The sequence below is a fragment of the Populus alba genome, chromosome 15 (assembly GCF_005239225.2).
Source record: "Populus alba chromosome 15, ASM523922v2, whole genome shotgun sequence".
NCBI classification, from domain to species: domain Eukaryota; kingdom Viridiplantae; phylum Streptophyta; class Magnoliopsida; order Malpighiales; family Salicaceae; genus Populus; species Populus alba.
In genome coordinates, this window is record NC_133298.1 from 15862997 (window position 1) to 15884375 (window position 21379).

Here is a 21379-nt window from a genome sequence, read left to right on the forward strand (position 1 = left end):
CTGCAATGAAGCAAGGCACAACCCTAAAATCTTCATCACGATATTGCATCTGAAATTCTGAATCTAGATCTTCATCGCATTGCCATAACATGTCCAGAGCGGTCATTTTCACAGCATGAACTATCCTAAAACAGAAGCAAATACACCGTGATAGATAAAAATAGAAAAATATAACTAGCTATTCTTGAAAAATCCAACATTGCTACTGGACGAGCACAAAATGAGTAAGAACAGAAATTTCTCAAGCTGCAGTTTTTACTCTCTTCCACTGTCGTCGTCGGGGCCTGCTGCTTCACCAACATCAACAGAGAAGTTGTATTCCTGGTCACAACCAAGATACGAATCACACATGAAATAGAGAGTATACGACTTCCTTCCAGTATCTGCAGGAGCAGCAAACTCCAGCTTCACCTTTGACTTCCTCTGAAGGGAAACCCTTTTGATGGCAAGCAGCTGGTTGCTCTTGGTATCACCGACAACAAGCCACCACCCTTCTTCTTTGGCTTTAGGATACCTGGGTGAATCAACAGGTCCCACCTCTGTCCTCCCCTCCAGATCCCTTTCAAGAGTGACCAGCAAAGTGATGTCTTCTCCTGCCCTCACATTATCACCGTCCATCACCTCATAAGACATATCAATGTTGGGGAATCGATTGCAAAACCTGACAATATCTAGCAACTGTGAATCTGACATCTGCAGAAGCTCCCGCCTCTCATCATCTTCCATCTCCACCAGATCAAATACCGTCTCAATACTCTTTCCAGGGTTCTCCTGACACTTCTTAGCCATGTCCTTAGTGAAGTGCGGAAGCTGTAGAAGCATGGAATCACGCTCCCACATCCCTTGAGTCACCATTTGGCTAACTTCCATTGCAAGGAGAGCAAGGCTCAACCAACCATTGCTCGAAATGACATCAACCATTGCTTGAAGCAATCTACTGCCAGAAAGGAGCACCTCTCGCTGGTCCAATGCTAGGTTCCCACCCACAGATTGCCTAGAGAAATGGGCTTGTAGCAATACATTAGCCTTCACATGTGGATCAGCATATCTAGGATTTTCAAATGAAAACCTCTGGTGATTGATTAATCTTCGAAGCACCTCCTCCTCCCCGGGTCGTATCGGCAATTGTGCATACTCTGAGGCTGAAGAGAGGATTTCCAGAAGACCCTTCATCTTTGTTTTGGGAGTCAAAGAGGAGCTAAAACGTTCAATAGTAGTATAACTGATGTAATAGTAAGACGCTATCATGCCAAGATTCAGAGGGGAAAGGTCCATGTCCTCTTCAATAGCAGCACATTTACTCCTCTCTAGGTCAGTCAATGTGTTCTCAACAAGCTCTGAAAGGTGATCAGAAAGATGCCTGTGACTAACTCCCTGGAGATTGTAGTAGTTTGGATTCTGAGTGAGCCTCCTATACATGAATGTCCATGTGAGATAATCAACAGCATCCTGCTTGTTCTCAATAACTCCAGCAACAATTTCAGCATTAAAATTATCATGTAAGAAATGGTGCAAATGACTTTCCACAGGAAATGCTTCATATAAGAATTTCTTGTAATATTCTTTACGAGGTGCGTGGCAAAAGATGACACACTTTCCAGAATTATCTAGAAGAGGTCGGCTAGCATGACCCATCATCTGCAGAAGATCTGTAACAGGATAATCTGTGTGAGCATTTTCTTGCCCGTCATAGTATTGAGTACCCATCACAACAACCAAATGTGCTGACAAAGGCACTCCCCAGCACATTGAACTACTCATGACACAAACCTGAATCCACCCAGCTTCAAACAGTTGGGACACAACTTCTTGATCCAAGCTGCTCAAGCCCTCGTGCAAGTAGCCAACACCATGGTGCAAAGTGGCTCTCAACATTTCTTCCTGAATCTTTCCAATGAAAGGCTCCAATTCCTCAATGGACCTCAACAGAAAAGGTGGCTTCTCTCCACCATCCATACTTGAGTATGTCATCAGATCTACAGCAGCAAGTCGCACATGCTTTCTTGTGGGGACAAACACAATAGCGGGCTTTCCATTCTTTGCATGCTGGACAATAGAAGTATATGTCGGTTTTGTCATGGCTTGCATCCTTGCCTCAAAATTGGCAATATCTACACCTTGAATGTGTATTTCCAGGGGCACAGGACGCACACCAGGAGGAAAATTGAAAAGGCCATGAGATGTAGCTCCTATCCACTCCCCAAGATCCTTTGCATTTGCCAGAGAAGATGACAAAGCCACAATCCGTATCTTGTTCTCTATCTGACTAGCAATGTATCGCATCCTGGAGACAATCACCTCTAAGACAGGACCACCTTGACCCCCAATCAAGTGAAGCTCATCAATGATAAAAAGACTGACTTGCTGCACATACTTTCGCTGCTTCCAGCGTCGAGACAAAGCATCCCATTTCTCTGGAGTGCTTATGATTATTTGACCCTTTTCGAGCAGCTTCAAGTCCGTGGCTGTTTCCCCAGTCAATTCAACAACCCGCATGCCAAGACCTCTACCGAACTTTCTCTCCCAATCACGATAGCGTTCCCTGGCAATTGCTTCAAGAGGTGCAATATACACTGCACGCATGACACTCTCAGGTCCCTTTTGGTGATTCCTCAGTACGGCAAACTCTGCACAGATAGTCTTCCCACTCCCTGTTGGCGCAGCAACCAAGACATTGTCATCAGTATTATACAGAACAGTAAAGACCTGAGTTTGCACTGGATTAAAATGCTTAAAATCTTGATAAAGAGCTTCATATGATGGATTTCTCAATGCAGTCACAGGCAGTGGCTGCAAGTCTAACAACTCTGTTGGAGGCGGATATTTTTCTGGCAAGATAAGATGCCTGAAAGAGACAGGCAAAACTGTTTGTGAACCAAGCCATTTATCTGACACAACACGAATGAAATACTGAGGTGGCAACGGCTCATATATAGGAACTGTGAAATTTAGTGTGAGGTCCACAACCTGGTGCTCATCAACATACTGCTTTTTCAGCATAAAGTACTCATGATGAAGAATATAGTCACCATCATTATCCTCCACAATAACCCAAAAAGGCTCCACATAACCATGTACATTGTCCTCCCATTGAAAGTCTGCTGTTATTGTAAGTTCAACCCTCAACACGGTGCGAGTGATGGGTTGAACATGTGCTGCTAGGTTTAGCTTTGGGAATTGGTGGATGAACTTGTACAGTGTTCTGCCCATCTTGGGAAATCGGATGAGTTCACCAATCTCCTGTGGTTTAAGGTCATAATACCTTTCCCAGGACAAATCCTTCTTCTCCAACTTCATCAGAATTTCATTCGGGATCCCATGGAATTGGCGAAGGGGAGTCTGGACACTCCACATTCTCTTATTAACCATTTTACACAAGTTCAGAGCCTTCTCAGCTAACTGGGCCCATCCTCTTTTCAAGACAATCTCAAAGAGAGCTCGCATAAGACGGCCAGCACTCTACAAGAGAAACAAAAAAAAAAGAATAAAAATTGTATGCAAATCCAAAATCTAACTGTAAAAAATAAAAAGGAAGAAGAAGAAGAAGAACGAAACTGAAAAGCCAATTACATGAACACAAACCTGAGTTATGAACACCATGTCAGATGTCAATGAAAGCCCTTCAAGCTTTAGCTGAGAAATATATGCTTGCAGCAAAACATTAATTTTGGCACTAGGCTCCTCCAGGCTTTCCTTGATTGGAATTGGAACACGGTCCAAAAGCTTCGCCAATTCCATCTTCTCATCTTGTCTAACTGTAACATATTTAAATTCTTCACTAAGTGAGAATAGACGACACAGCTCAATATCTCCCATTGTTGGCTTCAAATGCTCGTTATATGTGGATATTGTTCCATGAGTAATATAGTAGTAGCTAGCAATACGACCCAAGTCAGTCCCCTGAAAATATCCACTCTTCCTGTCATACTTGACCAAATTATTTTTATCCAGGATAGCAGCAGCAGAATGTATCTGCAAAGAGAACAAACATCCATTAAACTTTTGAAAAATGATTTGGAACATTACTTTTAGCAGATTAAATAAGGTAACGTGACAGTTTATATTAAGAAACAGCATAGACATATGCCAATACATGCAATGAAAATTAACTACGAAGACAACAATAAGAGGTGGAAAGAATTGCATGACAACTATATTGGAAGACTAGACAGATGGAATTTGAACACGGAAAGTGGGAACAGAGAAAGACAATCACACTATAGTTTATTCAAAACAAGGACATGCTTGAAACCATAACTCTTTCATGGCCATAGGAGTTATAAATAGAGGCTTAATTGTTGGTAGTGTTTCACATCATCTTTGGTGCGCGTGCACACAGTTTCTGATTGGAAACACTATCCTCTTCCAGTCATTTTATAAGCAAGCTTATGAAATAGTGTTGGATGCGCTAATTTCTGGACCACTATACCATGACTTGATATGGTTTCTGATAGGACATGATGCCAGTAGTTTTTATGTTATAGAAATGCATAATCTCCATAACACATCTTCACATGTTCAGACAAAGTTGAGTTACTAATTATATATGATAACCTATCCCCACTCTACTATTGATATCGTGGGCTTAAGAAAACAACAGTGGTTCAAGAAACTAAAGAACAATTGAAGAAAATGAGAAACATATCAAATTTGCTCTCCACTACCCAAAGACAAAAGGCACAAAAAAGGCCAAATAAACAAACGTGACCAACACATGTAACTCATGTCAACAAGAAATGGCAAATAAAGAAGCCCATTTATTACAAAAACTAGATGAAAGAGCTAGATACTTACCAGATCAGCTCTCCTCTCCTCCAATGTAATATCTCTTGTAAGAACATCTGGTGCTAGGCCATAGAGTGTAGGGTTCCGCAACATTCGTATGTACAAGTATGTATAGCCAAGCCAATGGCAAGCTTCCCTAGCATTCTGAACCGTTCCTAGAACAATTTCTGCATTCAACTGATCAGCCAGCTTGGATATGAACTGACTTTCAATGGGAAGTTGTTGATTCATTAAAGAGAGATAGTACTGCAGCTCACTATGGCCAGTTATGATAATCCCTTCCCCATAAGAATCATACTGAGGCCTTCCTGCACGACCCAACATCTGCATAACATCTAGTGGGCTTAGTTCAGTCCATGCTCCTTTTTCTGGATTGTAAATCTGAGTCCCTTTGATAATCACAGTGTGAGCAGGCAAGTTAACACCCCAAGCAAGAGTTGCAGTAGAAACCAATACTTGCACGTGCCCATCAGCAAAGAGGTCCTCAACAAGTTGGCGATCGCCTCTTGTCATCCCAGCATGATGAACAGCAAAACCATAGGGCAGAAGATCTTTGAGATCATTGCTTTTCACCAATTCTGTGTGAGTTTGGAGAATCTCACGACTTGCACTGTCCTCCCTCAAGAATCTACTTAGAGTATCATTAGCAAGTGCAGTATCCCTTATTGCTCGAGCTGTTTTGGCTGTTTCCTTCCTTGAGTGGACAAAGATAAGAACTTGATGCTTTCCTGCTACATCCATTACCTTCTCATAACAGATATCATTCATCAACTGAAACCTCTGCAGTGGCTTCTTTATATTGATTCCAATATACTGTTGAGACAGAGGAACTGGCCGATAGCTATTATCAAAATGGAAGAGCCCCTTATCCAGATCAACCCTTAGAAACAATGCCACATCCTCAAAATTAGGAAGTGTAGCTGACAACCCCACCAATCGGATATGTTCCTTGGTGGTTTCAATTTGCCTGACAGTTCTGGCAACAATACTCTCAAGCACAGGTCCTCTGTTATCATGAAGAAGATGAATCTCATCAATAATCAGTAGTTTCACCAGCTGAGTATAGGTGCGATCGCCAGATTTTCTGGTGATAATGTCCCACTTTTCAGGGGTTGTCACAATTATTTGAGTTTCCTCAATTTGTTGGCGGGTCAGTGATTGGTCTCCACTTAGTTCCTTCACCTGGACACCATACTCCTGAAGACGATTGGACAAATTACCCACAACTTCAGCCACAAGGGCTTTCATCGGAGCCACATAGACTATCTTATAATTGTTATTGTTGAATGAACCATCTGGATTCCTATTCAAAGCAATTTGCTGAAGTATAGTGAGGACTGCAACATTGGTTTTTCCTGCTCCAGTAGGGGCACACAGGAGTACATTATCTGCCTTGAAAAGGGCAGTCTCATAGACTTTACTCTGCACCCTGTTCAACTGTTGCATCCCTTTAAAAGCTGGTTGAGCCCAGTCTGGCATTTCCGATATTTTGACAAACCTCTCGTCAGGAGGTATCGGCTTTTGCTTCAATGCTGGTACATGAACTTCTTCATAACCCTTTTTCTGATGTTTAAAGGAACCAACAGGAAGATCACACTTTTTATTTGCCATCAAAAGGCCACCCTGTTCAAAAGCAATGCTGTCCAAGTCAAGCATCTGGGGCTGGCCTTTCACCCAACCACTTTCTGCATCTCTATCAACAAGTCCCCTCCTATCCCTATCTCCATCTCCACCAGTCTCATCCTTCAGCCGGCGAGCCTCTTCTCTTATACTCTTCTCCAAGTTCTTTTGCCTCTCCTTAGCAGTTGCCCTTGTGGCGTGCAGTTGCTCCAAGATTCCTGCCAAATCAGGACCTAAACTCATCATTTCCTCCTCAATCTGCTTCCTCTCCTCCTGGTCCTTGGCCCTAGCTAAACGTGTACACCAGACAATCTTCAGCCTATTCCGCAAAAGAAACTTAATGAGGCTGAACTTATCGAACTGGAGATGGACCAGCAACTTTGTTTCGACTTCTCGGTCATCTCCCTCAGCAAGTATCTTAAGCACTTCTTCAGCTAGCTTCTGGCACTGTTGTGGGTCAATCTGCTGTTCATAAGCTAGTGAAATCTTCCTTTGGAGCCAGTAAGCATCAATATCCTGAACATTAAGGTTCAATCCCTCATTTGCCTCCCCCATTTCATCATCATCAATCCCGCCACCCATTTGCATAGCCCCAGAACCACCTGGTTCCACCACATCATCTTCCTCTTCTTCCTCCTCTGGCACCATATCCAGATCACTATCCTCTTCCTCATCTTCATTATCTTCATCAAACTCAACAGCAACACCCACACCATCATCAAGGGCATCATCGCCATTAGCAACAGTGCCCCCAGCACCATCACCCGCATCTTGGTAGTCAGTGATGAGCCTACCAATCGAAACAACCTGTTCAAACATATTGTTGGGAATAGGATTCAACAACTTCTCAATCTCCTTCCTCTTGTCCTGGGTCCTAACAGACTCATTCTTGAGAACAGCCAAAATCTCATCAGCGGCAGCACTGACAATATTAAGAGGCTGACCACCCAATTGCTGCTGAATTACACTGAGCATAGCCTCATAGGCAGCTCTAGTTTCCTTGGTCTTGGGCTGGTAAACTCCCTCCTCAGTAGAAGTGAGAACACTCTCCTCTCTAAGGCGCCGTCTCTTAGCCTGACGAGTAGGACCAGCTTCAGAAACAGCATCCCGCTCCTTCTTCTTCCTCTTAGCCTTGTTAATCTTCTCATCTAACTCAGCAGGTCTCCCTCTATAAGCACGGTCACCAAAACTTCTAGGGTCAATCCTGCCCCAGAGAGTCTCAGGTTCACCAGTAGGCTCATGAGTATCACGTGGGCGAGAATCAGTAGTAAGCACCAGACTAGAATTGGCTCTATACTCATATTGCTTGAATCGAGCGTGTGCCTCAGCACCACCACCCAGATGCGCCATTACTGAATCTCCAAATCAAACCCTAATTTCAACAAAACGGAATAGCAATCAGAAACCAAAACCCGATTCAAAAATTTAAGGATGATAGACCCTAACCAAACAGACACCTCGTATAGTCTCGCTTACTAAACCCTAACCCTAACTAGGATGGATGGGTAAAGTTACGCATTAAGAAATATTAAGCCTGAGTTCAACGAAACCCTAATTAGGTATAACTGATTAGAATCGAAAGTCAAAATGAAAAGGGGATAGAAATGCTTACAGTAGCGGCTCGGCTCTTCTGATTTTCCTGGAGTCGCTGCAGCTGTTAGTTCAGTAGTGCTACACTGTGTTTTGAGAAGGAGGGAGGCTGTTCCTTTCTATTAAATTAAAACTACAAAAATGCAAAGACCACGGAACGGCACCGTTCTTATGAATCCCCATAGGCTATGTCCGTGTGGGCTCTTCGGCCTTTTGCAATTTCTCCGATTTTACTTTTTAACTTGCCCATTACTTGCGCAGAGGTTTAGAGAAGAGAATTTAATTCGAACCGATGAATATTAATGTGACTTGATTTGAAAATGAGGGTATTTTTTAAATAATTATTTTATTTAATGAAAAATAAGTAAAATATAAATATTTTCAAAACTAACTTGAAATCTATTTAAACGTAACTAGAAATATATATTTATATTATATAAATATATTTGTAGAATATTTAGATTTTTTTAATTCAATATAATACATGTATATCTCATATATATATATATATATATATATGTTATTTTTTATTAATAATAAATAATAATTGAATAATAAATATTCATATAAATACCTGAAACTCAATAAATAATTTATAAATATCTAAATTTTTTATTCTATAGGTGATAAGTAAAGTGTATATATATAAAAATATGATTCATGGATACTCGTTACCATCCCTAGAGATTGCATATTTATTCAATTTTAAATACATGTTTATTTATCTAATAAATAATAAATAAAATATAAATATAAAAAAATATGACTCGCGATGCTTGTTATTACCCCTAAAGATTGCATATTTATTCAATTTTCAATACATGAGTTTATTTGTCCAATAAGTAATAAATAAAGTATAAATACCAAAAAAAAAAAAAAATTATGACTCACATATGCTGTGTGCCCATTGTCACCCCCTAAGATTGCATATTTATTCAATTTTAAATACATGTATTTATTTGTCTGTATGAATGCCGAGCAAATATTTTTTTATTAAACTTTTTGAAGAGTGATTGTATTAGCATTAGGTAAAGAAAACCAGCATGACTCCTGTATTTCTTATATACAAATACAATTCTATATACTGTATTTGTTGGGTAATATATTAATCTTTAACGTAAATATATAAAGGGAGAACAGTATAAACAAAATTATTTAGATTTATATACAGTGTGTCCTATAGTAAGGATATTATTATTAACATTAACATTAGCAAATAAACTACAGCATTTGGGGCTTTATCGTAGCCCCTCTTATTTTGTCTTCGAGATTATTACTTTTTTATAGTTTGGTCATTGCTTTTTAATTTCATACTTCCGAATTTTATTTTCATTGTTTATGTATTAATATATATTTCTATTTATATTCCCCTGAATTTCTGGTATGTCATATAGTATTTTCATCTTAACCTAAAAATCTATTTTACAAAATATAATTTAAATTTGTTGTCGAAAATTAAAAAAACAAGACCACAATTGACATTGGTAAAACAAAACTCTATACCTTGTTGTTTTATATTTTTACATTTTAAATTTTGTTAAGTTGCCGTCTCTTGGATGTTGAGAAAGGAAAGCGAAAATAATTGAGAAACAATAATAAAAGAAAAAATGATTGGTCGATTGATATTTTGACCATTAGAATTATTGAACTTGATGTGAATAGATTCGTTCTAAAGAAGGTAATTTATTGGAGGTGATTTCTCACTTTAAACATACAAGGAAAAGTAGAACTTATTAATTTATTTTTAATTTAGTTTGTTTTTAGGTTTTAAAAAGTGATTAGAGAATCTTTAAAATGTATTTTATTGAGGATTGTAGAATTTTTTTAAGGTGTTTTTAAACAAAAACAAGTTTAAAAATAGGTTTTGATAGTTCCACTACTCAAATTCTGATTTTTCTATTATAAAAAATTATAAAAGTTGATAAGATGTTATTTGCCATGTTAGTCTGTAATAACAATAGAACAAATTACATAAAAAAAACATATAGAAATGTGTGTCTAATCTTTTAATTAGTTTTGCATTTCAAAAGTATTTTTAAATAAATTTAAATTTTTTTTTATTTTAAATTAATATTTTTTTAGTATTTTTAGATTATTTTGATGCGCTAATTTTAAAAATAATTTTTTAAAAAATAAATAAATATTATTTTGATACATTTCCGAGTAAAAAATATTTTAAAAAACAATCACAATCACACTCTCAAACATGTTTATTATCATTCATGCTTGACCTTTTTCTTATAAGCCAGCATAACAACACCACCTAACCTTTAAAAAAAAACATTTATTTTTTAATTAATATATGCCTTTGAATTTTAAAATTTTTTCGTTTAACTTTTTTTAAAAGTATTAATGGATGATCTTTTAGATTTTTTTCTATAATTTCATAATACTTCAAAGATATTATTTTAATTTAATTTTAATTTTTTTCCATTTTAAATTTTGGATAGATAAATTGTATTTGTATGTTTTATTTATAAGAATGGAAATTATATGTACTTAATGATTACAATTAACTTAACAAATAAATAAAATAAAACGTATAAAATAAAAAGGATGGCCAAGATAATACATGTGCATGTGCTTCTCACCAAGAAGATCAACTTTCAACTTCGTTCTTTGATCAATGGTAACGACTTTTGTTTGATTTCTCAATTCTTATATTTTTCAATCTATTTTATTAAACATAAAAAATCATTTTTTTCCCATTTCTTAATTAAAAAATTTACGGTGCCATAAAATGGATCCATAATATCACTGCCTTCTTTGTTTTTATTAAAAATGTTACAAGAAAATCTAAGTGGATAGAAGATAGAATCTAGTGACAATTCAAATTAAATGTTTGTTTAGTTATAACCATAAGAAATAAGCTTGTAGAAACTATAAAAATAAAATCAAAATAAGACTTTAACTAGCATGCTTGAACAAAACTACATAAACAGTTTAAATGTTAACATGATTATTAAAAAACACTTATTTACTGAAGCTGAAGCTGAATCTGATTAAAATAAAAAATTTGTTATTAATAATTATCAATTTTATATCCTTAAAGTTTTATTACCCATCACTTATTATGAAGGAATCAGATACAATTAATTTCTTAGAATTACTACAACTACACTTTTCAAGGATATATTTTATTTAAAAGTCTACAAACTAAAGGAATAATGAAATTTAAAAAAGAACAAAGGAAAAAAGGCAAGAGTAACTAGTAAAGAAGCTAGGAAAAAACAATAGAGAAAAAAAGCTAGAGAGCTAATACAAGGTGTGTAGAACATCTCCAATTCAATTTCTTTTTACCCTGATTTTTGAAACCAAAACTAAAGCAGAATTAATTCTAGTTATTACAAAAAATAACTCTCATCATCCTGCTTTAATTACCTGCTATAAAAACAAAATTAACCTAATATTTTTTTACTTTAAAATACGATGTTCTATGTATAAATAAAATTGTTTGTGTTAAAAGAAGATGATTGTCTAAACTCTTTATTCATGGGATAAATAAAAAATTGGACTAACAAAAAAAATAATTCTTTATAAGTCAAAAAAATTATTTTATAACATGCTAAAAACCAAGTCCAAAATGGATTGGCAAAAAAGCAAATTCAAACCTTGGGGATCGAGTTTGTGCATATGCCGAGCTATGCAAGCACACGTGACTTAAGCACAAATTTACTTTGCTTGGGCTTATTTACGAGTCATTAACTTCCCACTATAGAAATTACAAAAAAATACTTTTGGGTTCATAAAAACATATCAATCATGAGATTTTTTAAAATTAATTTTTTATCAACTCATAATTTATTTTAATTATATTAATATTCAACAGTAAAGAACTTTATTGAAGAATAATTTTAGCTCTAAAAGAGAGTAAAATTTGACCTGCTAATTAATCATTTAAAAAAATTAATAAAAAATTAACTAGTGGAATTTAACCCTCAAATATGCTGATTAATCATCCTTTTTATTTTAAAGAAATTAACAAAAAGTAAACTTGAAATCCAGTCATAGTATAGTGTGGATATTCTACCTGGTCACATGTCTATTTGATGTTAATTTGCTAAAAATGGTTAACTGAAAAATAAAAATAAAAACAGTGGATGAGTTCCTCAATGCAGGTGCAGGGACTACAACCACAGCCTCGAAATGGATCCTGGCAAATTTGGTGAAGTGCCCAGAAATTCAAGAGAAGCTATTCATGGAGATCAAAGGGGTTGTCAGAGATGGTGATGAAAGCGTAAAAGAGGATGATTTGCAAGAGATGCCATATCTAAAAGCAATGGTTTTTGCAGGGTTAAGGAGGCACCCACCTTCATATTTTGCCTCGCCGCACGCAGTGACAGAAGATACAATATTGAATGAATATTTGGTGCCCAGAAAGGGAGTATAATTTTTATGGCAGCTGATATGGGGTGGGATCCAAATGTGTGGGAGGATCCCATGGCATTCAAGCCTGGAAGGTTTCTGAATAGTAGTGGAGGAGAAGCATCTGCCATAACAGGAAGAAGAGAGATCAAGATGATGCCAATTGGTGTGGGGAGGAGCTAGGATGTGCCCTGGCTATGGCTTCCCACGCTCATTTTGGAGTATTTCGTGGCTAATTTGATATGGAATCTTGAGCGAAAGCTGTGGGTGGAGATGATGTTGATTTATCTGAGAAGCAAGAATTTTTCCGGTCTTTATCTTTCAGACACGACACGCACAAAAAAAAAAAAAAAACTGAATATAAAGCATGATTTTTGTTTTTTATACTCGATCTCTCCAAGTATCAAGAGCTAGAAACCTTTTATCGGTGAGCAATGCTAATCTGTTTAACAGGCAGCATATTGTCAACACAGTGATGAAAAGAAGAGCAAGGGCAGACCAGATCATCTCGAGGGCAGGAGGGACCAGAAAAGAAATATGAATGCATTTTATTTTATTTTATTTGATTAAGATTTCGATTGTTTTTTTATTTTTAAAGGTATTTAAAAAAATTAGTTTTTTTAATTTTAAATTAATTTTTTAATGTTTTCATAATGTTTTGATATTGTGTTTTTATAAATTATTTTTATTTACTTACATGATAAAAATATATGTTCGTAAAATTGAGAACCAATCTAAAAATAAACACTTATTTGAAACAATGATAACCCTATAAAAATAAAAAAAAATAAATAATATAGTTTATTTTTCAACCAATTCAATATTAAAAGATGAAATCGAGAAAAAAAAAACTTAAACACAATTAAAGGATAAAAAAATCATATCATTCAGTGGATAAACTCATCAAACTTGTGAATTGATAACCCAGGCTAGCATGTCAAACCTCTAAACAGGGTTATGGACTCTAGTGGGATAATATTTTTTTTTTAAAAATATTTTTTATTTAACTATATAATAACAAAAATAGACGACTGCAAAATTGAAAACCAGCTTAATAACGAGATGTTAAAAAATTAAAAATTAAAAAAAAAATTAAACTCGTCAACCTATGAACTAGGTTAACTAGTCAAATTTATGAACATGTTCAAGAACTTTATAATTTTTAATAAAATAGCTTTTCTCTTAAACTAATTTTTTTTATTGTACAAGAAAAAAGATAGATGATAAAAAAAATTCAAATTCAATTAAAAAAAAAAAGACACTCTACCAAACTTGTAAACCATAATAACTTGAGTTATTCTGACAAATTTGCAAATCACGCTAATTTTATGGAGATGAAGAATAAAACATAAAAAATTATAAAGTCAAATTTTCAATCATTCTAATATTAAAAGATGAAATCCACAAAAAAAAAATTTGAAAAATAAATCATAACAAAAAAAAAGAAGTAAAACACTATAAATTATTATTGACATTCATAATGTAATGAGTGTTGGTGAACAATAATTTCCCTCACCTTTTTAGTTTGGTCACCTTGTAGGCCATATCATTTTTTGTTATAAAAAAACATTTAAGAAATGATTATGTTTTTTTTTTTTAACCAGTAAGAGAAATCCAATAACCAAGTTAAATCTTGGTTAGTTTGATAATATGATAAAAAAATAAAAAACTAAAGCAACACAAAAAAAAGATTTTTTTTAATATCACCTTGGGAAAAGCTGTAAAAAATAAAAATAAAAATAATATCAACTATTCAAACCCATGACCCATGTTATCATATCAAAACACTATACATGAAAAAATTTGTGAAGCGAGTCCTTAGAAAATGAAATGTTAAAGAGTTAAATAAAAACAAAAGTACACAAAAAATAAAAAAAATAGTAATTAAAACAATTAGGGTTAAAATTAAAATAAATTAAAGGACAAAAATAAAATTTCAATTTCAAAGTTAAATTGAAAAGAATAAAACATTAAAAAAATAATCAAAAGAATAAGGTAAAAAATAAAATAAAAACACATTGTAAACTTTGATCGAATTTAGAAACAATAAAACTTTTATAAAGGATAAAAAAAATTAAAAAAAATAAATATCAAGTTGAAAACATTAATACATGATAAACAAATTAAACATGTAGAATTTTTGAACATATGTTTTTACATAAAAAATTCTAAACGTAAATTGAAAAAACTTATACATGTATGCAATTAAATAAATCAACAACCATTGTGTAATGAATTTAAAAAAAATCATTAATAATAAATGTAAATAATTTTGGAAAAACTAAGAGATAAATGTAGATTAATATATTTAATATCGTAATACAAATCATTTACCTGGTTGTGTTTAATGAATTTGTTTGCTAAAATAAATTTGTAATAGAAATTGACACCCACATAAGTTTTTTTGAATAAAATAAACAGAAAAAATAACTATGTAAGGTTGTACATATTAAAAAAATATAAATAAATATTGTTCATCTCTAAAAATAAATTTAATATATAAAAAATTACAAACGAATAATACTAATCTCTTCAAAAATTAAACACATCTAACATAATTAAAAAATATTTGATATTTTAAAAAGTTAAATAAGTAAAAAAAAAACACAGGGAAGTATAATAAAAACTTAAAAATGTTTTTTTTTAATATATAAAAATAAGATTTAAATTAAAAAAAATCAAAACTATATATATATAAAAATAAAGCTAGGCTAAATACCTGACGCATAAATAAAAAGCCCGTATGCATGCCTTTATTCATTCCAATAGCAATTTTTTAAATAAAATTCTATTAAACTTTGTTATTTATCCACAAAAAAAAGCATTTCGATATTTATGATTGCCAAATACTTTTTTACCACAACCAAGCCTATAATTGTTCTTCCTATGTTTAAAACCTAAATATTCATTTTTTTTAAAATATATTGCGTATATAAGATACAACAATTAAAAGAAGTGAGATCTTACTAGAAAAAGTTAAAGGTAAGGTACTTGGTTGAATAAATTAAAAAAGTACATGCACTGAATTTGCATTTGTACTCCGTTTATTTCAACTCTCCCACACGACAAGTCGTTCTAAAATATTAAACCTCACAGCATCGCCTCAAAACCCCCCATTTCACCTGCACACTAAAACCCTACTACAATCCATCACCACCCCCACCACCGCAATCACCACCATCCATGGCGCAGAGACGGTGGCTCCAAACCGTAACCCGCCATGCCCTACCTCTCCTCTCCTCAAAACCGACAACCTCTCTCAAACCTCTACCTCACCTTCCAGCCTCCATTTCTCTCAAATCCATTCTCTCTCCCAAACCCCTTCAACAATTTCTATACACTGATCCCACCTTGTTCCACGCTCGCAGTTTCTCTTCAAGTTCTCGTGACGACAGCGAAAACGAAGAAGATGACAGTGAAGAAGGAGGAGAAGAAGAAGAAGAAGATTACGATAGTGATAGCAATGAGGCGGAGGTGGATGATGTTACGGTGTCGGGTATGAAGAGAGAATATTCAGCGGAAGAGAAAGAAGCGGAGGCTGCCGCAATTGGGTATAAGGTGACTGGACCGCTATTGCCATCGGACCGGGTTTTAAAACATCGTGAGCCGGTTTTCGCTGTTGTTCAGGTTTATTTCATTTCATGTTTTACTTTATTTTGAACTTTTTTGAGATTATGCGGTGATATATTATATTTTTTTTGGTGCGTGTAGGTTGGTTCTCATCAATTTAAGGTGAGTAATGGAGATTGTATTTACGTGGAGAGATTGAAGTTTTGTGAAGTAAATGATAAGGTAGAGTTGCCCATTTTTCCTGAAAGTTGAAAGCAAATTGTTTTCCTTTCATATTAAATACTTTCGGCGAACTGAATGAACGATGCTTTCATGATTGTGTCCATTGCTATTGCAGTTGATGTTGAACAAGGTTCTCATGTTAGGAACAAGTACTCAAACAATCATTGGCAGGCCTATATTGCCGGATGCAGCTGTTCATGCAGTTGTTGAGGAGCATGTAAGTGTCCCTCCTCTCTTTAACACTTTCATAAAAACACACACACACACAGATCTCAATGCCTTTGTGAAAGTGGAAGACATCAGATTACTATGGTGGTGTGTCCACAAGAAGATACAACTTTGCCCATTACTATGAAAAAATATTTCTTGTAGAAGTTATTCCCGTTGAAAATAAGTATAAATCTGAAAACTTGTGTTCCCATATAGCTAAATAAGACAGAGAGAATCAGGTTCTTTATGGGTAGCTTGGGTTCATGTATTTGGTGTCTTAAAGACCCAACTAACTGTACTTGGGCATGGAGGAAGGTTCTTAAGCTAAGAAGAATATCTTGGGATCTTATTGATCTAGTTGTTGGTAATGGGAGGAATGTTTGTTTGTGGTGGGATAAATGACTTATCTCATAGCTAAAGTTTACGGGTCAAGACTTATTCATGAGTCCGGCTTAGGTTTAAATTCTAAAGTGGCTGCTGTTATTGTCAATAATGAGTGGTGTTGGCCTAATGCTTGTTTAGAAGCTATGGTGGAGGTTCAAAGTGCTTGCAGTCTTGTCCATCCTTTAAGTGAAGACTTTTCAGTTTGGAATCTTACACTAGATGGTAAATTCTCATCTCGGAATGCTTGGCAGTATCTCAGGGTTAAAGGCACTCAAGTTGAGTGGTTTGATCTTGTTTGGGTCACATTTCCAGGCATGGTTTCATCACTTGGATGGCTATCCAGGATAGACTGAGTACTAAAGTGAGAGACCTAAGAGAAAACACTCTTCTCTTAGGTTTCTTCCTCTCGTGGCCGTGTTAATAGGGGACAAAGTGAGAAAAGACAGGGAGGGAGAGCAGCGTCTTATTCTTTTCACGAGAACTCCACTTCTGGATCAGAAAAGCATTTGGAACAGGTCCCGTGGTCATTTTGTTGGCAGAAACGATCCAGGGGCTTCGAGGAACCCCAAAACAAAGTATTTCGACTTGATTTATAGATGCTATAGGAAGAAATATCTGCCCTGTTCTCTTTGTGGAGTTGCTGATGAAAACAGGGATCACCTATTTCTTGGCTGCTCCTTTTCATTTGTTGTCTGGAGGAATATTTGCAGCTAAGTGGTGTTGTAAGGAATATAGGTGATTGGGTTAACGAGTTGCAATGGGCAACAGCTATCCTTCAAAAGAAGTGTTTTCTTTCTTCTCTCTTGAGATTAGCTTGGTGTGCTGTTATATATGGGTTCTGGAAGGAGGGTAAGAGTAACAGTAGGGTTCATTACAATAAATGATCTTCTCCAGCTGATGTTACTGCCTGGTTGTCTATTTAGTGAAATGTAGACTGCTTCATACAAAGATTCCCCAAAAAGCTATTGCTAATGCTTAGTACTCTGCAGTTTGTATTAATTGGGGATTTTGTTAAAGCTTTGTTTGTTTCAGCTTTGGCTGATATGGTTTCTTTAATGCTTTGTAGTAGGGATTAGCTCCTGCTTTGGTTTCTTTTGATCAAAGAAAAAAGCTTTCATTTATCAGGAGAGAGAAAGAGAAAGAGAAAGAGAGTCCTATAGCTTAATTGGGAAATTTTTTGTCCCAAACTTGCTGACCAATATAATTACAGCACATCATATGTCCTCATTTTGTTTGTTTTCCTTTTGTTTCAAGTATATGGTTTTTACAATCGGTGATTTGTTGATTCATGTATGAAATATAATCACCATGTTTTATTCCTTTTTCCCTCAGGCATTAGATGCAAAGGTAATTATCTTTAAGAAAAAGAGAAGGAAGAATTACCGTCGAACGAAAGGACATCGCCAGGTATAAAAAGATAATTTTCTGAATGGTTCTAGCTTTCTCTCTCCAATTATGTGGTGTTCATTTTTCTCCTCCCATGTTTTTCTGTTTTTCAGGAATTGACTAGGTTGAGAATAGCTGATATCCAAGGAATTGAGAAACCACAGCCAAAAGTTGATCCAAAGCAAAAAATGGCAGCTGTTAAGCAGCAAGAAAAGGTTTCGGTTGCTGCTTGAGAGGTATTTTTCCTTTGTTTGTATGTCCACAATAATGGCTCTCTGTTATATGGAGTTGACTTTCAATGCTATTTTACCAAGCATGATCTCCATCCTGGCTCATCCAATGTACATTTTGGATGCCATTTGAGGAAGCAAATCTTATTATCTTACCATAGGTGCCGAGGAGTTGGTAGACTGGAAGTATGTTTTTTTTTTCCCAGGGGAAACTTTTGTTTTTGTAATTCTTGTTAGTTTATTTGCATTTACTATCATAGCCAAGACTTGCCAGCACACTCGTTCTTAATAGAGTTATTTTCAAGGATTAAATCAATTATTACTCATTGCAGTTTAGCTTATTGGATTTATTTTCTGAAAACCTGCTCCTGCATTGTGATTTGTTTAAAATGGCATTTCTGCTCAGATGATCCACAGTATAATAATTGCTACTAATGCGAGCTTCTTCTTTTGATTGCTAGTTGATTCTGATGGGGAAAACTTTTTAATTTACATACTGTGCCTGTTTTTATCTCTAGTTTAGCCATAAGATTATAACATTGCTCTGAGACAGTTGGCTGGGATGCTATACAATGAAAAAGTCTTGTGGCTTTCAGAAGGGTGCCATGCACTTTTGTTCTTTTTTTATTCAATTTTATTTGCTTGAACTGTGGTATGCCAACCTACACCTTTTCAACTTCATGTTTGTAGTTGTGAATGAAAAATTAGGTGATGTTTTAGGGTGGTTGTGTGTCCGCATGTGAATGTGTATTGTGTAATTCAAAACAGTAATACTTTTGATCGTTGTAGAATTAAGTTTAAAGAATGGCTGGCAGCTGCAATGAAAAGTGTACCGAAGGGTTGATAGAGTTTTGTTCTGCCATATATAGTTGAAAGTGTTTGGTACTTTCTAGGATTGCCTTTCACACTATTTCAGACAATTTTGGAACTTGAAAGTTGTATTTTGAGTGAATTGCTGTCATTGTGGTAAAGGTATTGTTGTCCAAACTGTCAAGGGTGTGTATGGACAAAAGGAAAGAGCAAATTTGTTGAAAGAAACGAAAATTATTTTCCCATTTGTTTGGGATGATATAGAGGTAGACATGAAGAGAAATGCATCATTTCTTTTACTTCCAAAAACCTTATCAAGTGTGCTCGGCCTTAGTTTTATCTATTTTTCCCTGTCAATCCCTTCACTTTGCAGACATCGGTTTTCTTGATGTGCAGAAGGGAGGCCTCATTTTTGCCTCCATTTATTTCTTCTAAAGTCAGAGCAAAGAAACCAAGCTCCTTTCCTTTCTATCCTGTCTTCTTTTCTTCTGTCCATTGTTTAGAATGAACATGAATAAACCAGACAAACAATACTCGAACACAAACTTTCTGAGATCTATGGTTAGTTTTAGTTTGTAGTACTACTCACAGGTGATCGGATTCAGTTTCTGTTCTTTCAGGGTCTGAATTGTAACAGGACTGCCAGTTATGAATGCTTGCATGTGAGCAAATGCACTTCTTGGATGGGCTACCTCCGTGGAGCCAAATTGAACAGTAATTTTTCTTTTTTGCATGAGCAATGTGTTGCACGTCTTTGCTACTTGCAACAGTCGAAAACTTAGGGATAAAGACAATGACAATGCATTAAATGTCATCATTTCGTACTAATAACAGTTATGATTATGATAGATGTGAATGGAACTTGCAAAGAGCTACATACATCCCACAATTTTTTTTCCTTCTTTGTTTAAATTGATGCCGCTTGCAACGTGAGTCCCTTCTGGATCTTTCTCTTGCATGCATGTCTCTTTGATTGACACAAGTCTAGATTAGGATGGAAACTCTCCACTTTTGGTCGCTAAATTTATTATCATTTTCTCCCTTTTATTGATTTTCTTTTTTGGAACCACCATCCCTTTTATTGATATTTCGTTGGCTTCCTAGTACTCCAGTTTCTTAATTGGTTAAGGGTCCCACTGATCCCTCAAAGTACCGAGGCTTTTGCTGTCCATGCCAGTAACTTGCTTAGGGGTCAATGTATGGGTGAGAGCCCAATCATACCACCATTATAGATCTTCTGTTTCCTTTTATATTCTAAATAAATTTGAAGTCTGAAACTTTCTTTGCCACCATAATTAGTCATCTTTCAACTGCAAACTCTATGTAAACGACTTGGAATTTTCTGAAGCATTCTGTCTCTCCCCGCTTTCCTTTTAAAAATGATTATGCTAATAGAATTGGTTGTCACAATAGTTTCTCCACTTTGTCACTCCTTCACCCCAATTATTGTAAGCTATATATTGCTGCATATCTAGATGGATTGGAATCCAGATGCAAACTGGTCGAGATTTAAATCAATCCAGATGAAAACCAGTAGAGGTCGATTGTAGAAACTGAGGTCTCTTGCATTCAACTATATTATAAACTAAATTTGCTGTAGTTGCCGTGACTAGTGTTTCAATCATGAGGATTGTTTGTAGCATTTTGTTTTCCCTGTCAGATTCGACTCTTTACCGGCTGCGGATGGAGTATGTCACTACCAATCGATCTGAAGGACGGCCGATCGGTAATGACAATGTCGTACAATTTCATTTGAATGGAATGGTGTTGTCAAAATTTTGTTGAAGAACATGATTTTAAATTTAAGGAATGTGTGAGAGTCTACCACGCTTGTCAATTACAGGAGATCGAATCTAACCAACACAAGCTGTGAAGAGGTCGTAGTTGGAGCTGATGCCGGTTCTCACCTCCACATTCTTATAAAATTTTAGAGAAGAAGATCGTCAATCGGCTGCACATCCTGTTCAAGCAAAGTCATAGCTTACTAAATTAACATTAAAAGGTCAAAACGATATTTTGGAAAAATACAATCAGTAAGTAGTGGGAACTAAGTAGGCGTCACGCATAGCCAGGTCAAATTTTTCTAAATATATATAAAAAAAATGTTCAAGAGACGTGTTTTCAAATAAGCAAGAAAAAATTGATACCTAGATCATTTACTTGACTAGGTTCAGTAAATTCAATTAATTTAATAATATAATTAAAAA

General features: G+C 35.3%; 2 protein-coding genes across 3 annotated transcripts; one reads left to right on the forward strand and one right to left on the reverse strand.

Moving 5' to 3' along the window:
• Window positions 1-50: 50 nt before the first annotated feature.
• Window positions 51-8155, reverse strand: LOC118057558 (DExH-box ATP-dependent RNA helicase DExH12). Its single transcript, XM_035070167.2, has 4 exons — window positions 8018-8155; window positions 4795-7777; window positions 3583-3972; window positions 51-3459 (listed from the first exon to the last, which is right to left on the reverse strand). Exons 2-4 carry the CDS (start codon window positions 7753-7755, stop codon window positions 256-258), a joined length of 6555 nt encoding a protein of 2184 aa, XP_034926058.1. The 5' UTR covers window positions 7756-7777; window positions 8018-8155; the 3' UTR covers window positions 51-255.
• Window positions 8156-15428: 7273 nt separating this feature from the next.
• Window positions 15429-20047, forward strand: LOC118057557 (large ribosomal subunit protein bL21m). 2 transcript variants are annotated; one of them, XM_035070166.2, is made up of 6 exons: window positions 15429-15987; window positions 16072-16152; window positions 16268-16369; window positions 18079-18153; window positions 18246-18368; window positions 19793-20047. In XM_035070166.2, the coding sequence occupies exons 1-5, from the start codon at window positions 15544-15546 to the stop codon at window positions 18363-18365; spliced, it is 822 nt and encodes a 273-aa protein (XP_034926057.1). In that variant the 5' UTR covers window positions 15429-15543; the 3' UTR covers window positions 18366-18368; window positions 19793-20047. The 2 variants fall into 2 exon arrangements, with proteins under 2 accessions (XP_034926057.1, XP_073260848.1); XM_073404747.1 differs by lacking the exon at window positions 19793-20047 and adding an exon at window positions 18824-18842.
• Window positions 20048-21379: the final 1332 nt, after the last annotated feature.

Bases quoted from the DNA above. Each gene is read 5' to 3' on its own strand.
- LOC118057558 (XM_035070167.2), bottom strand. From the start codon at position 7,755: ATGGCGCATCTGGGTGGTGGTGCTGAGGCACACGCTCGATTCAAGCAA. The intron at 3,973-4,794 runs GTAAGTATCTAG...TTCTCTTTGCAG, and splicing joins AGGAGAGGAGAGCTGATCTG to ATACATTCTGCTGCTGCTAT. The intron at 3,460-3,582 runs GTTTGTGTTCAT...TTTCTCTTGTAG, and splicing joins ACATGGTGTTCATAACTCAG to AGTGCTGGCCGTCTTATGCG.
- LOC118057557 (XM_035070166.2), top strand. From the start codon at position 15,544: ATGGCGCAGAGACGGTGGCTCCAAACCGTAACCCGCCATGCCCTACCT. The intron at 15,988-16,071 runs GTTTATTTCATT...TGGTGCGTGTAG, and splicing joins CGGTTTTCGCTGTTGTTCAG to GTTGGTTCTCATCAATTTAA. The intron at 16,153-16,267 runs GTAGAGTTGCCC...TTGCTATTGCAG, and splicing joins TTTGTGAAGTAAATGATAAG to TTGATGTTGAACAAGGTTCT.